We start from the raw sequence: 20163 nt of genomic DNA, 5'->3' as shown, positions 1-20163 counted from the left end.
GACTGATTATGGGACAATTTAAACAACTGCAAGAAATTTTAAACTAAAGGGCAGAGAAGGTTAGGTTTCCATACAGCTACTGGGAATTGTTTTTATTGAAGAGGAAAAAAACACTTTCACTAGAAAAGCTATTATATCCTTCTACATGATTATACTGCTCAGAAGGGAGGTCAAGGTAGGGAGGCATACAAGTTGTAAAGGGTAGAAAATGAATGCAAACTTGGAAGACAGAACTCTTCCCAGGAGCAGGGAGATGCCTGCAGTCAGGTTTCCTGGGTACCTAGTGGGCAGGGAAGATCTGGAAGAGATCCATCTGGGACACAGAGTTGAAGAATATTGCCCACAGCTACCATCATGTTGACCGCATCACAACCCCCACTCACTCCTTTGGTAGTGGAAGCCCTCCTCTTAGTTAATCCACAATCAGGTAGCCAGAACACTCCCCTGAAAAGCTAGTTTGGCTTCCTGAGCAGCCAGCCCTTCCGCAGAAAGGTTTGTAAGGTCTCAAGGCTGGCACTGCTGTGGATCACCCTCAGCCCACCGCACAGGGCGATGCTCACCAACACGCCACCAGTCACACCACTGGCAATTCCTATTCCCACAGCTATGGTCACCTTCTTTTTCCACGGTGGGCGCTGAGGCCTGGAATAGTTGTCCAGATTCACTTCCAGGCCCTCATCTACTAACTTCTGATCCTCAGTAAGGGACTGATGGAAGTTCAGGTTCACCAAGTTAGGAGGAAGGACCCTCAGCCCAAAATAGAGCCTCTTAACAAGTCTCAAGTTTTTTAACAGCTGCACATCACACCGGTAGGTCCCAGAGTCATACTCCTGAGCAGACTGAAACTTTATAAAGTGGGAACTGGCTCGGAAGGGTTTGAAGACTTCATCATCAGTTGAGATGATACCCCGAGCAAGTCTCCAGGTGAATCGGAAAGCTTCCTGTCCAATCTCCAGGATGTCTGAACTCAGACAGCTCAGCTTAAATTCCTGCCCTATGAGAATGGTGAAATGGAGCATTCCACAGATCCAGTTGGTGAGACATTCCAAGCGCTGAGACTTACACTTCCTTCTCACTCCATCAGGGCCCACCTCACAGACGGTCTCCTCCTTATAGCCAAGGCCACAGGTGACAGTACAGGTTGTGGCATTGACAATAACCTTCCCCACAGCTTCTTGCAGTTTCTCAGGAATGGCCAGTGTTTTAGGTAAAGTCGCCACCAAAGGTAGATTGAAGGCCAACACCAGGTTCCCAAGGATGAAACTAGTGGCCAAAGTCTTCATGTCTTAGTAGGCATTTCACCACCCTCAGCCAACACCCGAGGGGTTCCGGCTAAATCCTCCACAACGTTAATTTAATTCCTTTGATGGGAGATAGCCTTCAAAGTCAAAAGATATGATGTATGCACTGTCAATAAAACAATACAACTTAATAAAAGTCCAGTCCTTATTAACAGGTGAGGCCACAAAGCAGAAAAAACGTCACAAGGCTGCTGCTTTACTATCACTGCTTGTTAACGACCACCTTACCAGTCTTCATTCTTTTCCCATCCTTTTAATGAATTTAAATCCACCTCTTGGGAAACAAAGATGAAAAGACTTCAGAAGCTGAAGTGAATTTCCAAATTACCTCGATGCATTGTAAAGCTGTACCATTCCACACCCTTTCCCCTCCCCTCCAAATTGTAGAATCTGAATTCAAAGGTTTCAAATACCAGCTAAATCTGCCCAAATAAGAAATCAAATACCAAGTCTAAAAAAAAAAAGAGGATTAACTTGAATTAAGTTAGTATTAACTTTAAATGCTCCTAAACCTTCTATAAAAAGGATTAAGAACTCTGGACTGAGAGGCAAGTGACTTACCCTTCCTGAATTTGTTTCCTCCTTTGTAAATTAAGACCTCCTTGCCTATTTCAGGAAAGTCACTTTGAGCATCAAAAGTGATAAACTGTACATGAAAACACTTTGTAAAGTGTGTATGGAATTTTAAATAGAAATGAAAATTCATGAAGGCAAGGGCCAAACGGGCTTTTAGAATCAATGCTTAGCAGCAAGACAGACGATGTTAAATGCAGCTCCTCTCCCACTTCTACCCTTCCCAAGGGTACCGAAGATATATTCTGGGGGAGAGGATACATAATTCTTCCTGCCTCTCAGCCCAGTCCCCCCACCCCATAGAATGAGGAAGGAGCCCATCATTCACTTGGGTCAAAGTTGCTATGAAACATCTATGATGTCAAAAAAGATTCTCAGTCACATAACAGGATTAATAAGTAGACACTCAGATTTGGAGATGATTAAAATCAAAGACTTAAATAGACTTTATGAAACATCTTATTCTTTAGGAGACAATAAGTATCGATGGATTTCAAGGCTATTTAATCTAGGGAGAAAAAGTGCTAATAAAGAGGAATTTATCTGTACTTACACTTTAAGAAAGATCCTTGGAAGGCAGGAACTTCCTGGCAAGCATTTTTGTAAGCTCCACAATGTCTCCTAGCACTGCAGCCTCTACAGAGTAGTTACACACTTACTGAGCTAAGGAACTGGAAGAGAAGTCATTCCTACATGATCCTTTTTTCACTAACTTTTTGCTTGAATTGTTTACCATCTTGTCCAAAGCAGGTATCTGGACTACCTGGCCACCCCTTAGCCCTTCCAGCTGTTATTTCTACACAGAGAAGATCTAACATCAACAAAGTAAGCTGCATTTTCTGTTGTACAGAGTGAAGTGGCCGGTGACTTTCAGAAGTGATCAGTGTCTACAAACACACACCTACACCTGTTCTTTAATAAACATCAGATTTTATTTACAAAGCATTAAAGCTTCAGCAAGAAGTACCCAAGGCTAAGTCTCATCTCGTACAAAACTACAGAACATTAGAAAACAAAACACTGGGGGGTGGGCAGATGACAAAAGGGAAAAAGAGAATATGCATATATTGTACAAATTGAGAAAATCAAACTGAAATAGACAGAAGGTTTTAGGAGCTGAAAAAAATTCCAAAAGCATAAATAATTATTAGGAGCTGCTGCCAGAGACACTCTGACAGGGCTGAAGTTGATTTTCTCAGTAGCCGGTTTAGGAGGTGGACAGAGCTTGAACATCCAAATGCTCAGGCAGAGGACACCCAGCTACTCTGCATGTGGAAATAAGGCAGAAACCTCTTGTATCACACAGTTTGCATACTACTGCACTGTACAGTACAAAGAGAAACAAAATGGCAATAACGTCTGCAAAACAAAAACATGTCTAGTGACCCACCTACCAATCTCAACCACTGGTCTAATATGAAATAGGAAATGAAATTCACAAAATGAGCATCTGAGGAAAAAGCAGTGGCATCTAAAAATATAGACATTTTGCCACTGACTCAGGGAGAGCTCTTGCTTCAACTACTGAACGTTTTGGTTCTAAAGATGGAATGGAAGAGGTTCTTGTTGATGTGTTCTACTTTGATTTCTATGCTAAAATCCAAAAGGTAATCACCTCGTTTGGCTACCTATCGGAGCAACCACCAACGGACAGAGATTTCCCAATAAGCACAGTGTTTCACTCTCCTTTGAAAATACTGTGAAAATGATGATCCAGATTAAGCACTTCCAGTCAGCTCAAAGCTCTACTCAAGAGAGGCTGGAGAGGCCCCTCCACACCTGGTTTCTTCACTCTGGATTTTCAGAGAATTTCAAACACCTAGTGTACACATCCATCCAATCTGCTACTTTTTATACAAAGAACAGCAAAAGCAAAAATTAAAATTTTTTTTTAAAAAAGCTAAGCAACCTTTCACAGAAAGGAAGTGACTGGAAACATGTAGGAAGGAAAAGGGGTGTGGATACAAGGAGGGGAAATGCAATGACTGATGGGAAGGACAGATGTCCACGAGCAATGATAAAATAAAAAGGTTCTTTGATTCTTTTTATTTGAACTGTGTTGTCTGTTGCTTTGATTTTGGACGGTTTTATTTTAGTCCTTGCATAGATTCCCCCACCCCCAGTAAAAAAGAAGCCTGCTGAGAGACACCTCGGTTTGTTTCTGGCTCTGGAAGCCAGTACAGGTAAAGCAATATAAACTACTGATGATTCTTTGCTGGAGACAAATGAACTAGCTATCTTCAAAAACCGTGATTAATGAGAATGAACCAACACTGGAGGGAAACATGCAATGAAAAGAATACAAAGAAAAACCTGACCCTCTTATAGCTCAACTTCTGGAGCAAAATGTTACAGTATGTGAAAAAAGAGAGGGCCTTTCTTATCTTTCTTTCCTTTTGGAAAATCTGAAATCTTTCCAGCACTTTCTTTTCTGCCCATCTTTGTAATACAATATGGAAATATAGGAGGTATCTGGTGAGTGGGCAAGTTTAAAAATGGAAGAAAGAATGTGCAACAGAAGTTTTTCTAGGATACAGGCAGCAAAATTTCAGATAAGAACAAGTCACTCAAGGACGTGCACTGTGGAAGAAAGGCAAGTAGGAAATAGGAAATGACAGGCCGAAATGATGCTGGGTACAGTAAAGACAGACGAGCAAAACAGGAATCTCTTCTCCAGCAACATAACAAGCATTAAAGTTTAAATGAGTCAAAACTCCTGTTTGATGTCTTCACAAATCCTCATTCCTGAGAGCCTATTTGGACTTATGCTTGAAAGGGAAGGGACATATATTCTTCTTCCATAATTCACTTCTTCATTCAAACATAAAACTCACTCCTTCCACCTCCTGGGTGGAAGACAGAGGCCTTTGTTTTAAATTAAAGTCAATCTCAAATAACTGACCACAGTGTCCAGAGGCCACACGATGGCAAAGTAGGGAAGAACCAAGAACTTCAAGGGCCTTCATAACAGTTCTGAGATCGCTCCCCCTGCTAAAGAGATGAGAAATAAAAAGATTTCTTTTAGCATCAACTTAGACCAGTTACTTTCAAGAACACAAATACGGATGCTGGGTGATGCATTACAAGCACACATGGGCTAAGAACTTCCCCCCTTTAAGTTAAAACCAACTCCAACTCCCAATTACTCTTTACTGAAGCAACAAATAATCCAAACCCCACCCCCTCCCTCAGTACTTTTCTCAGCACTGCCCCAAAGGGAGAAGAAAAGGCAAAATAATCAGACTTCTACACATTTTCCAAGCTTCTAACCATTCTCCAAGGTGTTAACATATAATGCTTCATATTCCAAAAAGTGCAGTAAGTGGAGAAAAGGAAATTCTAGGGTACTTCTGCCTCTTTCAATCTTTCACATACTAGACGAATTTGCCACTAAATGATTAACGGTGAGGAACAAACCCTTTTCCAAACACCCTTCTTCCTTAAATGATACTCTCAGCTCCTCAGAATCCCAAATATGGTGAAATGTGAATGAAAACTACTGTCGGCATGTCTATGAGCCAACAACTGATCAATAAATAAAATCCTAAACAGTAAAATCAAACAAACACTTCCCTGATTACTCCATAGAAGCTGTTCAATCTCTGAGGGACATCCTTAAATGGGTTGCTGTGAAATATTAACTAGGAAGTGTAAAAAGAGAACAAGGTGAAGAAAGTCCTCCCAGTGTCATCTGGAATGGGGAAGAACATGCCACTTGAAGGTAAAATGGTTAAAAATGATTGCCCAAGTTGTAAAAAAAAAAAAAAAAAAAAAAAAAAAGTACCCATTTATAAACCTTGCTTTTAACCTGATGTTAAATAAGTTCAAGCACAGATGAAAACCGGCAATAAAAATAAATTCCAATTTGCCTGAGAAGAGACTGAAATTATGAGATAACAACTCTCCTGGATGCTACATGTTAAAAATCAAATTTAAACTTTACATAGTTCAGTAAGATAAAAAGTATATCTAAGCATCTGTTTTTCAGATCTTTCAACATAAAATGTAATAATTAACCTCTTGAATTGATTTTTTTTTTAAATCGTGAGATAAAAGAATCTACTCCACAGGACTCAGTAACAGGCCTTTAACACTTTAAGGCTAGTTTCTCTGATTGTTTCCACAGGTACTCTGACCAATCTAGTTTAACAGTTTAAAAATAGACAACATTGACATTTTAAGCCTAACTCATGAGAGGAAAAAGTGGCTTGCATTAATAATGGGCACTCAAGATGACTAATGAGCTACATTATTATACTGATTATCTGAGGTCAGTTAATGTTTTTTCTTTATCACTCTCTTTCCTGTGAACAGACCAAAAACAAAGCTTGTTGAGGCATCAGGCAACAAACCAATACCAGAGCAAGCAAGTCTGTGAGCAAGATAAGATACACAGAAACAGCAACAAAGCAGATCTCCAGGTTACTTAAAAATCTGCCCCAAGTATTATTTAGCCGCAACATGACAGAAATCTCCAATAATATAAAATTAAGAAAAATTCAGCTTATGGTAAAACAGCTGTTACTGGTACCTCCCCAAAGCAGCCAAGCCAGGGTGGCTTAAGAAAACACTTCATTTTCAAACATTACCTTAGTCAGCTAATAAGACCACACAGAATAAGAATACCCAACTAGCCATCTAAAAATATGATTTTAGCAGGAATTCATAAATTAGCCTTTGAGAGACTGATCATTTTTCAAAAAGGGGGGTGGGGAAGCCCCTACCAATCATTTAAAACAATCAGATTCAGCAAGTGAACAGAATATGGTTCAGAGGCCCAGGGTGGGGGGCTAGCACCAGGAGGGCAGTGGCGCAGCCAAAGGCAGGGAAATCAGTGCAGGGCCTGTCAGCCCCCAGAAGTGGCACCTCTGCTCAGTTTGGCCTTTGCCACTCTCAACAGACCCAGGTGCCACCATTCCCTTCATGCCCACCATCCCACAAGGCCTTCAGACCACATATGTGACAGACCACAACTTTGTCACACTTGCTACCGATGGTGTTTACTGCCAAGGAGCCCTACTTCTAGGGCAATCTTTGAGCAGTCACAGGGCAACCGGGACACTGGTGGTTCCGCTCACATCTCAAGTTTCGATCCTGAGGACTGTCCTCTGGAGAGTATCTAATAAGGTAACCAGGGGGAATCTCATAGATGGTGCTATGTCGATCTGGACTTTCTGAAAAGTCCCCAGCTCAGGGTTACCCTTAAGCTTCACTGATGGGTCCTCACTCATCACAGAAAGTGTGTCTTCGTGGATGTGGGTCCACTGGTACTGTTCAATACTGAAGAGCTGTTTGATAGGGAAGAATTTTCTACAGCCTCAGATTCCAGATGGCTAGATTACTTCTATTGGCGGTCTATGTGTCTTCCAACTGTCGCCTGAAATGCATAATCTCCTGTTGCAACATGCAACAGACTATAGCAGCTTTGTGAGGCCTATCAGGGCTTACTGAACAGTTTCTTCAGTAACTGATAAATTGCAGATATTAACAAACAGTTGGCATTTATCTAACTTGAGCAGTAGCCTACACCTACAATCTGCCTTCAAATGATTTGGCTCTAATGCAAAAGCAGGGCATTTGCGGGGAGGTCCACAAAGCACTGAATCTATAAATATACCATCAGACTGAACTAATCTTTGAAGACGGTTCAGCCTCAGCCACTGAGGATCAGCATTCATTTCTTAATATCTGGTGGAAAATCCACAATGACAGCATGCTGCTTTTTATTGAAACTCTCCAAGGTGTGGAAGAACATGAGGCATAAGAGTTTTTATTACCTCAGAGGCCTGGGGGAGCCATGTGAAAATGAACAGCATGTGTCAGCCAGCCTCTGCCTGCTCTGGGCCCTCCAAGATGAAAATGGTATTGGATGAAGCGCCACCCTCGCCCAAAGAAACCCACACAAAAGGTATGACAGGTTGTCCTGAAACTGAGACTTCTAATGGCGCGCTATATGATACTCAGTTTCAGCACTCTCTCCCAGACTCACAGCCTTCATAAAGATCCAAACCACACTGCAGCTAGTGGCTAAAAGCCCTTCTGAGGAAGTGTCAGGACTAAACCACAATGCCTTTTTGGAGGTTTTTTAATGATCCTGCTCCTCAGCACACTCGGGAGTTTGATCTGGCCATTTCAGTTTTGGAGATTTCCATTCAGGAAAAGGCCAAGGAACCAAGGCAAGAGAAGGAGAAAATGGGAAGAAGGAAGTATAGATTACACGGGGAAGTATACGATGCAGACAATCATCAGAAGTTGGTAAAATGTTTGCAGTAATCTAGACAGTTGTTTTGTCTGTGTGTTATCAGAAAGCATATCATCATCCTGGCCTTGTTATGTAAAAGTCTCCTCTAGTCCTTTCAAAGGGTGAAGCCGTTAAAATAGCTGCCTCCATTTAAGGCTGGCCAACTCAAGTCCCTGATAACAATAGTGAAGAAAATAAAAATCCAGTCTGAAGCACCCTGCTGTTTCAAGACACAAGTTCTAGCCTTTAACGAGGTCAGTACCTTTTTTAACCTTGTCAGCTAAGTGAGTGGGAATAAACTTCTAATAGGCCATTGATAATGATATCCAGTCTTGCTAGAAGGGAGTTTTGAAATGCTGACATGTACAAACACTATGTATTTTACACATAGATCAAAATTTCAATGCAGTATTTTGAAAACTTCAGGGAATAAAAAGGCCCATTCCTTTATGGCTAAGTAAACTTTCTAACATCTCATTTAGATGTTTTTGAAGCATAGCTAAAAAATACCACTGCTGTTATACTCTAAGCTGTAAAATATAACAGTACTTCATGGCACCTTTGACAAAAACCCAATTTGAGAAATGCCAGAAATATTTAGTAACTGTTAGTGACCATATCAGCTATAATTAAAAGTTGAAATCACTGTATTATAGAGAGAAAATTTTAGTTTTTAAAAACTTCAAATGGTTTATTTGCCATACGCTTAGTATTAAAAAGCAAATGATTAATTACAGATAGATTCTGAAGATGCTGGGAAAGTATGTCTTAGAGTATTTCAATTAATTCAATATGTTTGCCTACATTTGAAATCACCCTGAAGCATTTCAGCTCTTGGGGCCAGGGAAATCTATTTGAATTTTAAATTGTTTCTTCTATAGTGGCATCCGCTTATGCAAGAAGTGGGTTATGGAAGGATGGTTTTTATTTACATTAGTCCATTACTGACATGCAATCTTTGCTGGCAATGCCCATATAACTCTTCCAGGCTATTTTTTTTTTTTTTTCTTTTTGCGGTATGCGGGCCTCTCACTGTTGTGGCCTCTCCCGTTGCGGAGCACAGGCTCCGGATGCGCAGGCCCAGCGGCCATGGCTCACGGGCCCAGCCGCTCCGTGGCATATGGGATCCTCCCAGACCGGGGCACGAACCCGTATCCCCTGCATCGGCAGGCGGACTCTCAACCACTGCGCCACCAGGGAGGCCCTTCCAGGCTATTTTTAAAAATATTCAGACATGGCCCTAAGTGGACTGAATGTGGAGGTGGTAACTGATTATCAGTGGAGTACCATAAATATTGTTGCTGGGAAAAAAAATGCTAGTGCTCCAATGGTATGGTGTTGGACTATGAAAGTCTAAATCTAGTGAACTTGAGGGGGAATACTCAAAATGATGAGTAATTGAGTCTGTTTCAGCTTCTCTGCAGAAGAGAATTCATGTTCACAATGATTAACTGGCTTAAGGAACTCTGTTTTGCATATCATCACATTTGGATTAACACAATTAAAATTTTAAAGTGGGGGAAAAAAACCCCTAAACACAAACACTGATATTTTGTTAGTCCTGCCTCTGAATCTACTGACCTAGCCACAGAAAACTGAGAGTAATGTATTAACTAAAGCAGTGCCTAAATATACAACAAAACAAAAAGTTTCCAAAACCCAACAATATTTGAGCAGAAATGAACTTGAGTTTGCTTACTATTTTCCAAACAAAAGACCATTTTAGCCTAGATTCACAAGTATTTGACTGGAAATTGAAACTGTTCTCCATCCTCCAATAAAAATCCCTCAGTTATACAGAAGTGAGAAAACAGTAAGTTTCAAGAGGCTTAGGTATTGAGAAGCTACAAAGTTTGTCTTTTTGGTAATCTCCTGTTTGAAAACACAAAACACCTCATCTTCTTCCTTAACGTGATGGTACTAGTAACAACTCCACCATTGCTTCTAGACTACTGAGAGAGAGAACACCACCACCTCTGGGACTTGAACAATTTGAAGAGAGAAAAAAAAGATGCTACAGTGAAATAGTCAAGGGCTGTAGAAAGAAGCTCCTATTTCTGGTTATCTGTCTAGATCTTTCATTTGAGACAAAACAAAAAACCTAGGAGCAAACACAGATTAAAAAAATGAATTGAACCAGGGGTTCTTACCCTTTTTCAGGTCATAGATTCCTACAGGAATCCAGTGAAATGTACAGGCATCTTCCCCCCCAAAATATTCATACAATATTTTGCATAAGACCAAGGGAATGGAGATCCCCTGAAACCTAGTTATAGACCCAAGTTTAAGAGCCACTGAATTAATTAAGTCAAATCTGGTTTAGCCTGCCCTCGGCAGTAGTTTAAAACTCAGAGAATATCTGCCACTGGGGAAAAGGAGGGAAGGAAGGAAAAAATGCTGCAGTTAAACGGAGTCAGGGGCTGTACAAAGCAAGGCCACGAAGCAAGCCAGACAGTGCTCCCAATGTGTCCTTACCTGTCAAGGGCTGGCTGAGCTCCGCCTGCACTTTACCCTTCGCTGATCCTTCCAGAGGTAAACCTCTGTCCCCTTTGTAGAGTTTCGGTTTAAATGGAGAATCTTTCTCTTTACCTTTTGATCCTTTAGGCCGGCCTGCTTGCTTCTTCTTGGATTTGCCATCCCCCTTCACACCCAGTAGTGGATGGACTTCTGTAAACGGACAGATAGGCACAGAAAGAAATCCACACATCACCCCAACTGAGCATGTGCCATGCCACCTATCCATGAGCAAAGAATTCTGCTCTTGTATCTCAGGTCCACTAATACAAGAAGAAAAGTTTGTTTTGTTTATTAATTATAAACTATAGAAGAGTGGCCATTAAATGAGAAATAGCTCCTTGGCCACATGGCCTATGTGGTTCATACGAAGCCACAGCAGCTCTAAATGGAAAAGGTAGCTCAAAGACACACTGATACTTTATCACACAAGCCACAACAGCAACACACATGTGCACACTGGCATGTGAGAGCAGAAAGGGAATGGGCTTTGGTACGCGACAGACCAGGGTAAGAATCCAGACTCAACCATGTAATTAAAAAGGCTTCTAGAGTCAGACTGTAAAAGTAGGTAGGAAGAATTAAGGTTGTCCAAGTCTGACTAGTACTTTACTACCTAATAAGAATCTTGGGGGAGAGGTAGGGTATTTAAACAAACTGAGCTAGATGTCAGAAAACTTAAAGTATGTCATCTTAGGCAAAGTACTGAGGGCAGAATCTCCCCATTTTAAAAGAGAAGTGAAAGCAGATGAAATTATTACAAAGTTGTAAAGCACTATAAAAAAGACTCATGGGAAAATTCCTTTAAGGGAAAATCACCCAAACAGGAAATTACCAGATTGTGCTGGAGAGTGGCGTCTGTCAGGCGAGGGAGAGAAAATGTGGCTCTTACCATCATTTGGTACTCCTTGCAGTTCAATATTGGTTGTTTTGGGTTTCTTCTTAGGTGGCTGGGACCCATCTGTTGAAGACTGCCTCTTCTTCTCTGAACTAGCCCCTTCGTCCATCAAGGAGGTTTGGACTGCATCCGGTGGGGGGCCATAAGGATTTTCTTCTGGGTCTTCTACCTCAGGGGCAATGGGTAAATATAATAGAGCCTTTGAATCTTCCAGCTCTTCATCACTATTTGGAACAGGATCAGAAAAGGGATAGGAAAAAAGAGGAGAAAGTTGCGTAAACCATGAACCCTTCCTCTAGGGCAGAATCATCTAACCATAAGCAACAGGTATGGATCTAAAATTTCAAGAAAGCCAAAACAAATAAAAAGAAATCAGACAGGGGCTTCCCTGGTGGCACAGTGGTTAAGAATCCACCTACCAATGCAGGGGACACAGGTTCGAGCCCTGGTCCGGGAAGATCCCACATGCCACACAGCAACTAAGCCCGTGCGCCACAACTACTGAGCCTGCGCTCTAGAGCCCGCGAGCCACAACTACTGAAGCCCATGCACCTAGAGCCCCGTGCTCCACAACAAGAGAAGCCACCGCAACGAGAAGCCCGCGCACCGCAACGAAGAGTAGCCCCCGCTCACCGCCACTAGAGAAAGCCCGCGCGCAGCAACGAAGACCCAACGCGGCCAAAAATAAATAAATTTTTAAAAAAGGAAATCAGACAACACGATTAATAAAATCAGTAGTAAAAATAAATGGCATAAACAAATTATTTCACTTTCTTAAGATTTTTCTATCAAGGGAGAAGGGAAGGGATTTCTTGCGCACCAAAGGAGTTATCTGAGGTCAAAGGCAGATGGGCCTGAAGGAAGAGCCGGGGAACTGAGCAGCACAACCAGAGACTGAGGAGGAGGAGCACCCCAGGCCCAGCCTTCAGCGGCAGCTCACCTGCTACAGAAGGCGGCAATAGGGTCCACACTGGTGACATCCACTTCCTCATCCTCTGCAGCATCAGCCCCTGCAGGACAAAAACACAGCAGAGGTGTGAGAAGAAGTAGAAAACTGCTTTTTACATATAGCTTATGGTTTTCATAAACTGAAATCCAGGAGAAACAAAGAAGGAAAACGAAACAGTTCGTTTTACTTAGTTGTTCTGCAAATATTTACTGAATTTCCACCACACGCTAGGCACTGGGAATAGAGCAATGCCCTAGAAAGTTGGGAACGGTTCTTCAATAAAAATTTTAGAAGTCTAATTGGGGAGACACATTCACACAGATAATTTCTGTTCCATACAGTAAGTGCTACAGTAAAGGTATGTGCAACGTGCCAAGGAGATGGGAAGGAGAAACAACTTCTGTGGAAGTTTGGGAAGGCTTCGTACAACACAGTCCAATAACACTAATACAATCCAGAATATACTGCAGCCCTGACGGTCTTCCTAAGACACAGGAGGCATGTAAGTTATCTAATATCACAAAAGTGAGGACCAGCACTTTCAAGCTGGAGAGAACTAATTTCAATCCCAATTCCCCGATTCCTGACACCATCAAGTGGCCCAGCAGTCAATGACCCGTGGCATTAATTACTCAAGCTGACAGTGCCAACTGGGCACATTAAGCATTCATACACACAAACCCCTGCCAGAAGCAAAGCCCTGTGTTTAGACAATGATGGGGCTATAAAGTGAAATCTTTATTCTCAAGTAACTTCCCATCTAGAAGTTCAGAAGCCAAGAGATAAAAATAACAATGATCACGATCATAATCATAGTAGAAGAAAACGTCTGAATTCTCATTATGGCCTAGACACTATAGTGAGCCCTTTACATGAATTATCTCATTTATTCCCCACAACCCTAAAAGGCAGGTACTACTGTTATCCTTATTTTACAGAAAAGGAAGTTTAGGTTTAAAGAATAAGTATTCTGCCCAAGGCAGTCTGACTCCAGAGCCCATGCTCTTTACCTTCATCTTACTGACAAAGGAGTGACAATACCCAAACAGCAGCTGAGCACCCAGCGTGTGTGGGTGGCTTTGTTAGGTGCCCCATGCAAATCCTCATTTAATCATCTGCAATTAGTCAGGAAATACAAAGTGAGATGTTAAGAGAGCTGCTTGAGCCCTAGTAATGCCCATGTAAGCCCCGAGTCAATGCCTTACAAATAAATATTCTAAGAACACTGTCAAAACTGTGTAAACTTAGGAAAAAAAATTAGACTAAGTGCTGAAGTGAATTTTCAACACAAATTAAGAATGAGTACTGAGTAAAACAATCATTTTTCCTTTGGGAAATACTACCTGCAACTGAGAAATATTACCTGTCTGTTCAGGCTCACTCTTATCTTCATCTTCAATATCAAACTCTGATTCCCTTTCTTCATATTCTACATTTTCATCCAATTCTTTGAAGTCTGGCGCAAATGCACTCCAATTTTCCTATGCCACAAACAAAACATACTACTTAACTGTATGAGAAAGCAGCGGTCTGTAACCTAGACATTAATGATATAAATAAAAGGATTGACCATGAATAAGACTCAAAATTCTGAGATCAAATTTGGCAGATAATAAAAATTAGGTATCTACAGTTTTATTACCTTAAGGCATTTCCTATCTTGAACATTCCATGTTATTAACTGTAGTTCTTTCATAAATAACTGCCTTCTTTAATCTTATTAAGATGTAATTCTGAGGTAAAGTGTTAAGTTTTCTTATGAGTACACTGATTACAAATATAATTAAAGGTGTTCAAAATAAAACCAAGATGTAAAACAGAAGCTAACTGAGCTGAAAATAAGAAAAGCACAAGAAAACTCTACCAGGAAGTACACTAGATTTTCTCCCTGAAAACAGAGCTGGTAAATTGATTTTGGACCAAGACCTTACCATTAAAATAAAGCAAAACTAGATGCACTGAACTATTTAATTAGAAGAATCATATGGAAAAGAAAGTATATAAGGTAATTTTGGGCTTACTATTTGTAAAGTTCTTTGATAAAAGGAAAGGGTATCTAGCTTCAAAGCAGTTAAACCACAAAAATACTTACTACTTGATTTTGTGCCCAGATAGATACCACTCCACTAGAAATGGATGCTATGATGGGTCGAACAGGATGCCACTAAATTTTAATGAAGCAAAGAACAATCAATTCTAAGAATGAATCCAAGATTTTCTGTATTACATAAGTAACAACAGCAACCTCTCATCCTACTCACAGCTACATCCAAGAGGAGTTCTCCTCTTGTCCCATGGAGAATCTTCACAAGGTTGCCAATACTCTTCTCCCAGATGTACAGGGCATGCTGCCGGGCTGACCCTGCCACTATGTATTCCCCATCGCCAGAGAAACAACATTTCTTCCATGGGGTCCTAAAGGACAAAGAAAGTACCCAAATAGAACCGGAACCTGACCCCAGGCCATGAATTAGCACATATTTTTCTAGGTTGTGATACATACCTATTCACCAAGTCCTGCAATTTCTGCATGGGTTCAGGCTCTCCATCTCTTCCACAGGTTAAGATTTCTCTACCATCATAAACTCTGATTATTCGATCTGCTGTGTTAATTAAAAAGCAACTACAGAAAGGATAAAAAAATATCAACACCAGAGGTCAGAATCTGTTCCTGTTAACGTTTTCCATGGCTACCAGTTACTTAGAACAGTACCATAAGACAACTAGCAAATCAAGGAGAGACTGAGTGAAAATCTAAGTAATAGACTAGACTACTTATGTATCTACTTGTCACCTTCCAAGCCAAAATATAACGTGGAGTGAGAAAACGCTTTACTTCCCTTCCTGTGTAATCCCTAAACCCTAGATGCACAAACTAATCAGCAGTATTTGACTAAAATCCAAAACCTCTAAATTGAAACCAGTTTCCTGAATTCACAAGCTTACAGTTAAATATATATAAATACTTCATTCCTCTGGCCTGCTTTATATACAATATATTCTTAATGAGTTAATAAACTAAATATATCATTCTGGATTGCCCAATTTTTTACTGTGATAACACTGAGTGTTGGATAAAATACAAGTTATTTTACCACCTTCTTACAGACCTCACTAACTGTCTCTTGCTTCAAGAGAATTTGAACATGAATGTCCTCTAAGTATGTATGGTGGTTCCCATACAAAATAGGATGACTGTTACTTCTCTTACTGACAACGTATTTTCTTCTTGTTTCTGTTGATACATAAATCTACTTCTAGCTGGGTAATCAAACTTATACTAAAAACATCTGAAATTAAAAGGGTAAATAAATAGGTTTTATGTAAGTAAAGTGCATATTCAGTTACTATGTGAATTTGTGATATCAATTCTGATTATAATACAACAGCTCATCTTTACCCAGTGCTTACCATATGCCAGGCATTTTGGTTCTATGCACAGACCACTCAGACATCTTTTCTGTAAAGGAACTGCCTGTTAACCTCCCGATAAGATGTGACTGCTGGCTCAAAGCAGTAAATCTTATAAACTTAAGAACCAGAGAGTGACAGTTTCTATAACTATTTTTTAAGTAAACTTAAAAGAAAATTAAGCATAATATACACAAAAACTGTGAATCTCAATGTATTTTTGCATTCCACTCACTTTTAAAACTGTCTCTAAAAAGACAGGTCTCACTTACCTGCCCTTCCGAGCAAACTCTATTGACTTAATGGCTGTGGTATTGCTTGTTCCAGTTGTTACTCTGAAGGAAGCAACAAGATCCTGAGAATCTGTTTTTAGGACCAAAATCTAAAGTTTAAAAGAGAAAAATAATAAGTATTCTGATAACTTACAGTAATTAGATTTGGCTTCTGTTTCTAAAACTGGGCAAAGACTGGGTGAAAATATTAATATAAATATCTCTATTCCCATGTATTCAACTTGATGAACTGCTATTGCCTTTTACCTCTTCAATTAAAGGACACTGTCTTAATCTATTGTTAAAAGATAATGTTTAACATTATCCAGAGTCAAAAAGTAGAAGCAACCCAAGTATCCATCAACAGATAAACAAAATGTGACACATACATACAATGGAATATTATTCAGACTTGAAAAGAAAGGAAATTCTGACACATGCTACAACATGAATGAACCTTAAGGACATTATGCTAAGTGAAGTAAGCCCATCACAAAACAACCAAATACTGGATGAGTCCATTTATACAGGTAGTAGAATAGCCAAATTCATAAAGATAGAAAGTAGAATGATGGTTTCCAAGGGGTGAAAGGGAGTAGGAAATAGCAAGTTATTATTTAATAAGTACAAGGTCAGTGCAAGATGAAAAGAGCTCTGGAGATAAACGATGGTGATGACTGCACGACAATGTGAACGTACTTTACACCACTGAACTGTACACTTAAGAATGGTTAAGACGGTAAATTTCGTTAACTGCATTTTACCACAATAAAAAAAAAAAATCTGCCACTCTCTAAAGCAGCCATGAAACTGTACTAGCCCATACGTCCCAGTCAAAAAAAAAAAAAATCAAAGTGCACTGGAACTCAAACTCTAATAAGCTTGAAAAGGACCCTAAAGCTCACCTAATCCAACTTCTTACTACACAAAACTATAGATTAAGCTAGCCTAAATTATACAATATTTGCAGACCAAGATATCAGACATTTTATCAGCAGTATTCCACTGATGATATGATTTTTAAATTTTATAATTTAGTAATGGCCTTTCATTACTAGCATCCAGTAAAGGCCCCCCATCCTTCTCTAGGTCAAATAACCTCTGACTGCTCTAAATCCAAAGAACAGAAATTATTAAGGCACGAGAGAAAAATAGGCTATATTTACCACAGGCAGGAGGCATGCTTAGTCAAGGGATAAAAGAAATTTCAAAGAAAGAACAAGCAAACATGAAATGAGCCAATGCACAGGATGACTGATGCATACTTCACCAGCTTCTAAGCTTCTACGCTTACCTTGCCTTTTGCATTTCCTGTATAGATATATTCTCCTCGCCTATCAAAAGATGCAACCACGTTCAAATCGGAGTCATCGTCTACGGGCAGAACAACATGTTTGGAATCTGAAAGGGTCAACATGACAGGAGCAGATTTCATGGGACACACGAGAACCTTGTTCCTGTTTAAAAATATGAATAGTACATTGGCTGTTGCTATGATATCAGAAGGCTGACTCTCTTCTCTTTTCTGTAATTCCTATCTACTAGCTCATCAACTCTCCCAGCCCAAGCATATTTAAAATAGTGAAAAAGCCTAAACTCTAAATTCCTAAGAATAGGGAAATGACTGAGTAAAGTTATGAGATCTTACCTTGACAAGATAAAATGTAATTATTAAAAATAAATATGAAGATGTAGCAAACTGGTAAAATATGTATGAAATAAAGTGAAAGGCAAAATACCAATTAAAACTATGTAAAAATACATATCTGTGTACATCTAATAGACAAATGCTTTGTGAGCTAGTAAGTGCTTTGTGAGTTATGAAGCACTATACAATAAGCTTTATACTTAAAGAGAACTTGACTAAAAGAAAACCTAGAGAAATGAAAATGGTTATATCTCAGTAATAGAATGATGGGTAACTCTTTTTCTTAAATATAGTTTTCATAATGAACTGTTTCCCCTACTAAAGAAATTCAAATTGGAGGAAAACTCCAGGTAAAGAACAGTTATTATACTTATTTCTACCTTTGCCCATTTCTGAAGTCTTAATTAATATAGGCCAGTTTTTAATTATATACTACAACAGTCTCTTTAAAATCTATTCACTAGATCCAGATAATCTGGAAAGATTATTTTATATAGAAGAGGTTTGAAGACATGTGGGCTTTTGCATCCTAAGACCTTAAACTGAAATAGTCATGAGCCTGGAGATAGAATTAGACCCACCCCAGGAGAGAATAGCACAGATTAAACATACTGATCTCGCGGATGATACTGGACTTTTAAGATGGGTGAAGGGAATCGAAACCTCTGGTCGCAGTCGCCTGAAAGGACATCCCACTGTGACACTATGTTATCAGTGGAAGCACTCACGAGCTTATGACCATCTCGACTCCAGCTGAGAAGGAAAAAGGGTAACTTAGCACACATTCTAAGTTAAAGTATATCATATCACCCTTATAGATAAAAAAGCATGAGTCACACTTATTGCCCTAACTGCATGGGTCACCAACGTTTCTTCTTCTTTATTTTTTAAACATACACTCAAATCCGCAACAAGCTTTCCTAACTAAGCAATAAAAAAGAATGTTTTCATGACATCTTCACATCTAGTAATAGAAGCTCTTAACAGTTCAAGATAACAGTACAAGTTGCTCAGTGAAAAAAGGGAGACTCGAACATTTTTAAAAAGTATAAAATCAGCTGGCCCTTAAGTGTTGATTTAATAAAAAACAGGTTTTCTTCCCCTTGGGGGGAGGGGGAGGAGTAGTTGAGCTTTCTGAAGTTGTCCCAGAAGTAGCACTATCATAGTATAACTGAACCAGTACAGATAGGTATCTGTTATTTAAAATCATTAAGAAAAGGGCCTCCCTGGTGGCGCAGTGGTTGAGAGTCCGCCTGCCGATGCAGGGGATGTGGGTTCGTGCCCCGGTCTGGGAGGATCCCACATGCTGCGGAGCGGCTGGGCCCGTGAGCCATGGCCGCTGGGCCTGCGCGTCCGGAGCCTGTGCTCCGCAACGGGAGAGGCCACAACAGTGAGAGGCCCGCATACCGCAAAAAGAAAAAAAAAAAAAAAAATCATTAAGAAAAGAATTAAGGAAGGAATTAATTCCTCCTGCTAAGAACAGTTAAACATCCTGAACGTTATATAGAAAACAAACATAAAAAGGTAAAGAGAAGACAGACTGTCTAGGGACTACAGGATACGAGAAACGACACAGCAGTGAGGTCCTTAGATTTTCTTTTTGCCTCATATATCCTGGACCGGGTGACGGAGATGCCAACAACCCATTAGCATCAATAGGCACACACACAAAAAGTCTCCAGAAGAGCCAAAGGACTAGGAAAGGACAATCAACAGATACTAACACACAGATGACACAGGTGTTAGTATTATCCGACAAGGATTTCAATGCAGCCATCATTAAAATGTTTCAACAAGCAATTACAAACATGCTTGAAACAAATGGAAAAAAAAGTCTCAGCAAAGAAATAGAAATATAGAGAAAAAAACCAAATGGGAATTTTAGAACTGAAAATTATAAAAACTGAAATAAAAAACTCGAAAGATGGGTTCAGCAGCCAATGGAAAAGAGGAAGACAGAATAAAAAATTCCCAATCTGAATAGGAGAAAAAATGGAATGAAAAAAATGAACAGAGCCTCAGGGACCTGTGGGACTATAACAAAAGATCTAATATCTAATATCCATGGCATCAGAGTCCTGGAAGGAGAGAAGAAAGAGAGTAAGGTTTAAAAGTATTTGAAGAAATAATGGTTGAGAGAGGATATGGGAATATATGTATACATATAGCTGATTCACTTTGTTGTACAGCAGAAACTAACACAATATTGTAAAGCAATTATACTCCAATAAACATGAAAAAAAAATAATGGTTGAAAATTTCCCAAATTTGGCAAAAGATATAAAACACACAGCCTCAAGAAGCTAAGCAAACTTCAAACAGGATAAGCTCAAAGAAATCCACTCCAAGACACAAA

The 20163-nt window shown here is 39.8% G+C and overlaps 2 protein-coding genes across 4 annotated transcripts in view; both read right to left on the bottom strand.

Annotated features, from left to right (window-relative positions):
* Positions 1-54: 54 nt before the first annotated feature.
* On the bottom strand, positions 55-2644 carry TMEM81 (transmembrane protein 81). Its single transcript, XM_082615022.1, has one exon. The coding sequence runs from the start codon at positions 1281-1283 to the stop codon at positions 453-455; it is 831 nt and encodes a 276-aa protein (XP_082471148.1). The 5' UTR covers positions 1284-2644; the 3' UTR covers positions 55-452.
* A 181-nt stretch (positions 2645-2825) lies between these two features.
* Positions 2826-20163, bottom strand: part of RBBP5 (RB binding protein 5, histone lysine methyltransferase complex subunit) — a 37235-nt gene continuing 19897 nt past the window's right edge. Inside the window, exons 4-14 of one of the 3 annotated variants that reach the window (XM_082615020.1) lie at positions 18420-18560; positions 17454-17616; positions 16160-16269; positions 14980-15099; positions 14738-14891; positions 14569-14640; positions 13840-13957; positions 12468-12537; positions 11522-11751; positions 10591-10782; positions 2826-4865 (exon numbers count right to left, since the gene is read on the bottom strand). In XM_082615020.1, the coding sequence (XP_082471146.1) occupies positions 4837-4865; positions 10591-10782; positions 11522-11751; positions 12468-12537; positions 13840-13957; positions 14569-14640; positions 14738-14891; positions 14980-15099; positions 16160-16269; positions 17454-17616; positions 18420-18560 (1399 nt within the window). In that variant the 3' untranslated portion in view covers positions 2826-4836. Of the gene's footprint in view, positions 4866-8798; positions 10783-11521; positions 11752-12467; positions 12538-13839; positions 13958-14568; positions 14641-14737; positions 14892-14979; positions 15100-16159; positions 16270-17453; positions 17617-18419; positions 18561-20163 lie in introns of those variants that run through there. The other 2 variants (XM_082615021.1, XM_082615019.1) reach the window with 2 other exon arrangements.

Source organism: Mesoplodon mirus, assembly GCF_964341445.2.
Source record: "Mesoplodon mirus genome assembly, chromosome: 3".
NCBI classification, from domain to species: domain Eukaryota; kingdom Metazoa; phylum Chordata; class Mammalia; order Artiodactyla; family Ziphiidae; genus Mesoplodon; species Mesoplodon mirus.
The sequence above is the reverse complement of the archived record's forward strand: the minus strand, read 5'-3'. Positions and strand labels throughout refer to the sequence as shown.